An 8,213-nucleotide genomic window follows, 5' to 3' on the forward strand; every position below is an offset into this window, starting at 1 on the left:
CTTTTTCTAACCAGTCTATCAAAACTTGCGACGTCATCCAGGCCTTCCGGTTGAAAGTATATTCGGTGGGTAGAGTCTTGACGTGCTTGAAACAGCGAGGTTTTCCAGACTTGCCGATCACCAGCAGGGGGAGCTTCTCTGACCCATCCATGTTCGCAGCGACCATGACTGTCAAACGTTCCTTGCTTTTTTTACCACCGACGCACGGATCTCCCTTGAAACAGATTGTTTTGTTCGGCAGGAGACGGTAGAAGAGTCCCGTCTCATCTGCATTGAATACATTCCGAGGAGCGAAAGGTGCGAGAAGTGTCGGGAGTTTTTCAATAGACCATTTTGTAACCATAGATTCATTTACTGAAGCTCCCTCGCCGCACACATCGCGGAAAACCAGTTCGTGTCTGGCTTTCATCCGATCCAGCCAACCATTGCTACACTCGAAGGAGAACCTACCGAGCTGTCCCGCCAAGCTCAGGGCTTTCTTTCTCAATAAGGGCCCATCAACAGGAACGTTCTGTGACCTTACGCATTGGAGCCATTTCAAGAGGGCCTCCTCAACGTCGTCGTAGGCTGCGGATCTGATCTTCTTCTTCCGGCTAAGAACTAAACTGTCACTTGCGTCTCGGAGCTTGTCTCGACTTTTCCAAATCGTGTTCACAGACTGCTTCGATAGTCCACGATTTCTGCAAACTGTTGCCTGACTCACACCGTTCGTAATTTCTTCGATTATTTCAAGTTTAGTTTTGATATCGAGACACAAACGTTTCGCTTTTGAGGACATCGTCGGCAACAGCAGCAGCTGAGTCAGCAGCTGTTGGCCACGTGAACGTCGCTTCGGCTCTCGCTGCGACGCGCACGTCCACGAGCAACGTTGCAGGAGGCTCGATAAAGGATCGTCTCCGAATTTTCGCTCCGTACGAGCAGGTCCGTTATAACCGAGTCAAATTGCATAGGACGAGATAGGACTGGGGCCGGGGAACCAGTCCGCTACAGGCGAGAGTCCGTTATCCGGGTCCGCTATATCCGAGTAGCTTTATATGGGAGGTCCCATAGGCTCGGCCGGGACCCGAAAATTAGTCCGTTATAGGCGATTTTCCGTTATATCCGAGTCCGTTATAACGGGGTTTTACTGTATATCATTCCGTCACAACCGCAGACGCGTGTCCCACGTGAACGCCACGTGCTCGGACTTTTTTGGACCGAGGACTCCCCGCCGTCGCACATGTACTTTCGAAGATGGTCAAGAGATATCTCGCGTCATGCTCCATCTTGATATGCGTCGTATGCGGGTTTATGCAGAATATGCGGATTTATGCGTTTTCTGCAGATTGTGCAAATTCAAGCGCTTTATGCGGATTTATGCCAATTTTCAGATGCATGAAAGTCCGGGCTTATAAAATATTTAGTGAGGAGACTTCGAGAGTTCTTCATGCGTGAGCACAGTGTTCAAGATATCTATGCAAGAATTTACGCATTCAGCCGAAGGGAACTTCATGTTTTCTAGTCCCGCACCAATCAAGACAGATCTTGCAAGTTTCATAGCAGTTCTGTCCCCTCGTCCGGCGTAGCTGTTCTGCTGGGCAGTGTATGCGCCTGAAAAGGTTTCTTCTGCGCCGATTTCAGCTAGAATCTTTTCGACCCCTTGACTCTTGCATTCAGTTCCTTCATCCGTATGGAGACGTTTGATGTGCTCTTCAGTCAGATTTCTGAAGAACTGCGTACATCGTCATGTCGTGCGTATATTACTTATCCCGCTAGAGGGGGCCAGAGTCAGACGCTCGAGAGAGCGATCTGTAGCTGTCAGCGCCAAGCGTTATCGACGTGGGAAGTTGAGGTAGACGGTCAGGACTCGAGTGTGAAGAGCGTAGTGCCTACACATCGAGAGCATGCATCGAGAGTGAATGACAGACAATACCTCAATAAAGCCGATCAAATACTAGTTCGTGTCATCTGTGTGTCCCCGAAGACAAGTATCACTACAGTCAGATACACTGAATCGTTTCATCCTTCGTTTTCAGGAAATATACCTTGCGGAATTTCGGGTACTCATCGTACCCGAAAGGCCTGCCCTAGGATTCTGTAGCGGGGCTACAGATATCGGCGGATACGAAACCGATTTGCTTAGACTTAGCCCTTACTTAGTTCTGCTCTTGGGAGCATTGACACTAACTTAGGAAGGGTATCTTCGGCACATCGAAGCCGGACTGATAAATAATAGATGAGTGATAGGAGTTATGTTCTCCGATTCCAATAACTCATAGACTTCATCAGTTTCAACACCCTGATTTTCGAAGCATGTGGTTGCACGGCTGGCACGAGTCCGGCTTCGATGTGCCGAAGATACCCTTCCTGAGTATCGCGCAGAGGTTGCTCCCGGTCACCGAAATTTGTTCCGGTGATGCTTGCCATGGAATTTCGTGTCTCCAAAGCGTACATTGCACGCAGGATTTATGTGCGGAATGCTTTTCCTTGGACTACCACGATAGAGTTCGAAAGAATGAATTTCCCCATTGCGTACATATAGAGGCGCTAATTGTTAGGCTACTTGGCGGGCAGGGGAAGTGTACCACTAATCAAGATGGTGTTCTGGCGCCAAATTTGAGCTGAGCGACTCAAAAACCTGAGCTCTCGACAGTATAGCTCTGGCAGATACAATATCCGTCAATCGTTCACAGTGTTTTCCAGTTTTCCCATGTAGTCAATGCTTAAGGGCGAATTTTCGATAATTATTCGAACACCCTTTAAGTGGCCATACGCAGATAACCTCCTAGGGTTAAACTTCTCTCGGGGCGGGGATACTGTGACCGAAGTTCCAGCCCGATCGGCGTGTTACATGTTCGGCACTCCCCTTGTAAGTGGGATGGAAGGTTTACCCTTACCACGGTGTGATGGACACTATATAAGCCTTGGATATATTAGAATGAAGATTACCGGGTTTGAAGGCATCCACCGCCTAGTTTGTTCTGAACGCGTTATCAGCACGAATAGCTCTAAGAACCAACTGCTGGAACATTATACGAATATCTTCGCAGACATGGTGGATGTTTTCCGTGAACGATGCAAGTAAGGTGAATCATGTTTGGGAAAACTACCTTCGAACCGTTTCCCGCCTTCCTCATGTTAGGCGCCGCATCAGACACGAAAAGTGGGACTCTGTCATGTTCGACTCCGCTGGGCCAAAGAAGATTCAGTGAGTTTAGGAACGTTTGAGCGACTGATGCGTGGTTCGTGTGTTCTACTACTTATGACCCTATTAGGAAAGCATCTGAAGGTTGTTCAGGACTAGGGGTGCCAATCACCGTGTTGACTACATATTGTCCTTTCGCGTCAGTTGTTTCGTCCACCAAAACCCAAATACTGCTTTCTCCGACCGCTTCGCATATCCTCTCGAGCGTTGCATCGTATAGCTTCCTGAGGTAGTTCTTCCTGAGTGATGTATGATCTAGCACTTCGGAGCTACAATACTTCCCTGCAAATTTCCGGAGTGAAGGGTTCTGGATTTCGAATAACGGGATGTTCGATTCGACTAGCATTTGACAGAGATCCATACTAAAGTGGCTCTCCTTGTTCGATAGCTCTAAGAAGTTCGTCCGCAAACGCAAGTGCTGGTGTCCGCTTGAAGATCCCTTCACTCGAGAACTCACATGCTGCTAGACGAAGTACTTTTTCCCCGTGTTCATGACCTCCCCACACACTCGGCGCGTGAGAACAATTCCGTCGGTGGTGAAAAGCTCAGTTCCGAATCCCCTCACATGACGCTCCAGCCTCGATTTCAAGCACAATTTTTGCTTCGGCATTTTGAACAATTCAAGCTTTGAAACTGCCGAAAACAAAGCGAAACAGGAGATTCCTCAGACGAAGAGGAATGCATCCATCAGTGTAAACATAAAGGCTCTGTTTACTACCTTATGAGAGTGTCTTATGACTTATGAGAGTGAATCGGACGGCTCTTTCGTCTCGTCCTCCTCTGGGCACCGACTCTCCTCCCCCCTGGATGTCCCAGGTCGATTTGAGTCGTCCGTACTTTTCCGCGCTTTGGATCTGTACCTTACCGTGGTCATCCCCAGAGGCGGGAAATTTTGTGCCATATATTCAAACATAGCTTCATCGGTTTGAGACTGCATTTGTGTCCCAAGCCGCTCCCGCATTTCCTCATTTCTCCTTTCGAAGCTGGTGGCTCCGGCTTTCGTCCTCTCCTCAATCTCTTGGGGAGAGAAACCGGTTGCCTCCCTTAGGTGTTGAGCTACTAGGACCTCTAGGTCCTTCACTCCTTTGTCCGTCAGACCGTAAAGCTCTGGATTGTCTCAAATCGGCCTACGTGAAAAGTCCTCTGGCGGCATATTTCTTGCATCCAGGATTCGTATCGCTCCCTTCTGCACCGCCTCCGCCTCATAAATGGCTTTATTCACGCCAGGGGTTATTCCACATAGCGGATCCCGGATCATCGAAATCCATGACAGTGTCTCAATTCGACCCGTCATGGCTTTCAGCAGTCTTAGTGGCCGCAAGATTCCGTCATGCACCCCCAGTACAGTTTGGTCTTTTTTTGCCTGCTTGATATCTGTCAGGCCACACGATACGAGGAGGTGGAAATCAGTCGTTTTATACTTTTTTACGATTCTGGTGATCTCCGCACACATTTCTTGTGTGCTTCGAGATCGGTGCTCCCTCCATATCACGTATTTATCCCCACCAAAGACACTCATGATGTCGCCCTTGGTTTTTGGACGTTTAACGGCCGCTAAGGTCCGATCTTCCATGAATAATATCGCCGGCGATCTGATCTCTTGGATCATCTGATCGGCGCGGCCGGGCAGACGATTCGAGCATTGAACATGATCATATGTTTCTAGCTGTTCGTCTGCAGGTTTTCCTTTTCTCTCTCGAGATCTCTGACCGATCAGCAACCGAGACGGAAATCCGTGCCTCAAAAAAATTTATAGGCCGAATGTCTTCATCTTTTTCCCGATCTCTGGCCTGGTAGACGATTCGAACATTATATTCCTAACACTAGCTCGACACTATCATTGCTCTGAAAATGATCGTCTCTCCACAGAATAATGATATAGTCATCCAAGTCATACGAGAACGAGATGTTTCACGTCTTCTCATCGGAAAACCGCGCCCCGGATATTAGAGAATCCGGATATAGAAAAAGAGACAGTTTTCAATTCCCCGAGAGGTCTCTTATAGGCGGGTTTGACTGTATGCATTTCTCCACTCCCCAAGGATGCTCGATTTGCGCTCGCTCGGGAAGAACTGAGCAATGGACGGCTCGAATTGATATGACGCTTTTCCAGACGCCCACATCGATCGGCGGATCGTAGCGATCAGGAATCGGTTTCGGTAGTTTCTGCGTTCAACATCGCATCGTCGCAATCACTGGAGAAATCGCATCCAAATTGTATATCAGGAATCGCTTTAAAGAATGCTTCAATGGTTTCGATTGAGATCCAATCATAATATTTCGACATGACAGTGATTTCCAGGATATATTTCAGCTGATTTCGCTTTATCAGCTGTTGTGACAGCCGATCTCGTATTATCAGCTTTTGTGACAGCCGATCTCGTATTATCAGCTTTTGTGACAGCCGATCTCGTATTATCAACTGCGGCGGTAGCTGATCTACCTCGATCAGCTGTTGCGGTAGTTTGCTTTCATTGCGATTGTTGGGGCTCATCCATGAGGTGACTTTCCAAGAGTTCGACGAGCGGTCGAAGTTCGTTCTGTGATTAGAGGACTTTTCGAACTCTCAATCGTTTCTGTTTCAAGATCTCATTCACTTGTATCGGAAATAGTCGATGATGGAGAATCGGCTTGTCACCTGAAATTCTTTCATCGAGTATTTCAGCTTGACGAGGTAAACATGCCCTTCGACTCTACCAAGGATTACTTCGCGAGCCTCTGTTTCATGCTGAAGCTTTTCAGCGAGCGATGCTGTCTTGATTTGCAGCACTTCTTTTGCAGCCAGGAAGTCAAGTTTTATCATATGATGGAATGCGGAAGCGCGGAGTAATCTTAGTCGTCATGGGTATTGGTGAGAAGATACTTCATCGAGTAACTGAAGCAGAAACCTAATTTCACGATAATCATCGATGAAATAGTGCTCTGACTCACATCATTATCCGCTGTACACCAGAGTTCGCCATTAACGTCCCTGAGTAGGAGTCGATGAAGAAATCGCCAACAACCAACACCGGAAGCAATTAGGGAAACCATGCCACCGGAATTCTCTCCAACCCCTATTGACACAAGAAGATTGCGGCGATTTCTGCAGCAGTCAATCTCTAATCAACGGCCAATCAACGACAGTTGTTTGCGTAAACATAACGCCAGGCACAAATCTTCCAGCTATCAACGAGTTCTTCAAAAAACACCAAGGAAGCATCGATTCAAAACGGAGCTTCGACGCGGGCGAGGTGTTAATTATATGTGGCGATTTCAATTGCGATATCAGGAAACCCGATATCAAAGAACAGCTGACAACCCTCATGTACTCACATTTCCATACAAATCTCATTTCGGAATCAGATCAACCCACCACGAACAGTCAATCCACTATACATCTCATCTCCACCACACATTCAGTACCCAGGAATTCTTACAAATATCACCTATTTCAGCCATCACCGAGCAATACTCACGATTCTTGAATAAGCTCATCATTCAGACAACATTGCTGCTGAAGATAAGATCAAATAAACGATTTACAGTAAAACCCCGTTATAACGGACTTCAAGGGGCCGCCGAAATTGGTCCGTTATAGCCGAGGTCCGCTATATCCGAACATCGTCTCCGAATAGCCCAAAGGAACTCATTGTAGCCCGTGAATTACTCTTGAGACGCCGACTCGTCCCTGGTGCTACTGGATATCCGGGTTCTCTTGCGAATGCAGCGATTTCCAGAATTCGCGAGCGATTAAGTCTGGAAATGTCTGATCACGGAGAAGATCTCATTCTTTATTACAGAAGAACTCCTTGATTGTACGTTGTCTACCCCCATTGTCCACATGATTTTTTAAGAACGCTTCCACACTAGAAAGTCGCGACTGTGCGCTACAGCTATCGTCGACGGTGTACAAGAACTTTTGGAGCGTTTCCAACGCCTTAAAGGCATCTGGAAGGTTGAGCGGGACGAAAACCTCTTCCTCGATATCTTCCTCCGAATCGCTCTCTGCGTCTCTCTCTCTGATAATCTCTCTCACAATGCTTGCTTCCGTGGGGGTTTCATGGGTGCAGACTCCATCTACGATCGCAGCATATTCAACCAGATCCTCCGACTGGAGCTCATCCATAGATTCGAGAAAGTCCTGATTCGTTTCTTCATCCTCATTAAGGTAGTCGAGAGGCGCGGACTCAGCCTCGCTACACATACTGTACAAGAAACCAGCATGTCTGAAGCAGTTGGCAATCGTGCTTCTAGAAACGAGAGTCCAGGCTGTTGCCAGCATTTGCATCGCGGTCAAAACGTCGACCTGGAAATCGACCTTGTTCTCTACACTAACGAGAAACCGATCGGTGATCAGGCGACGATATTCAAGCTTCAGACTCCTGATAATGCCTTGATCGCAAGGCCGGAGGCGAGAGGTGGCATTGGGCGGCAGAAAAGCCAGTGTGATACAATCCAAGTCCGGTACTCTAGGGTGTGAGGGGCAATTGTCGACTATCATTAAGATCTTTCGGTGCTGTCGCTTGAACCGAGTGTCAAGCTTTTTCAACCAGTCTATCAAAACTTGCGACGTCATCCAGGCCTTCCGGTTGAAAGTATATTCGGTGGGTAGAGTCTTGACGTGCTTGAAACAGCGAGGTTTTCCAGACTTGCCGATCACCAGCAGGGGGAGCTTCTCTGACCCATCCATGTTCGCAGCGACCATGACTGTCAAACGTTCCTTGCTTTTTTTACCACCGACGCACGGATCTCCCTTGAAACAGATTGTTTTGTTCGGCAGGAGACGGTAGAAGAGTCCCGTCTCATCTGCATTGAATACATTCCGAGGAGCGAAAGGTGCGAGAAGTGTCGGGAGTTTTTCAATAGACCATTTTGTAACCATAGATTCATTTACTGAAGCTCCCTCGCCGCACACATCGCGGAAAACCAGTTCGTGTCTGGCTTTCATCCGATCCAGCCAACCATTGCTACACTCGAAGGAGAACCTACCGAGCTGTCCCGCCAAGCTCAGGGCTTTCTTTCTCAATAAGGGCCCATCAACAGGAAC

The 8,213-nt window shown here is 47.9% G+C and overlaps 1 protein-coding gene and 1 pseudogene across 1 annotated transcript; both read right to left on the bottom strand.

The window, feature by feature from the left end:
• Positions 1-11: 11 nt before the first annotated feature.
• Positions 12-778, bottom strand: LOC100905466 (tigger transposable element-derived protein 4-like; the record flags this gene model as incomplete). Its single annotated transcript, XM_003739929.1, has 1 exon — positions 12-778. A coding segment is annotated over exon 1 (767 nt), but the record flags the coding sequence as incomplete, so codon positions are not given.
• Positions 779-3,239: 2,461 nt separating this feature from the next.
• On the bottom strand, positions 3,240-8,207 carry LOC100905612 (tigger transposable element-derived protein 4-like; annotated as a pseudogene).
• Positions 8,208-8,213: the final 6 nt, after the last annotated feature.

Source organism: Galendromus occidentalis, unplaced genomic scaffold, assembly GCF_000255335.2.
Source record: "Galendromus occidentalis unplaced genomic scaffold, Mocc_1.1 scf7180000076605, whole genome shotgun sequence".
NCBI lineage: Eukaryota > Metazoa > Arthropoda > Arachnida > Mesostigmata > Phytoseiidae > Galendromus > Galendromus occidentalis.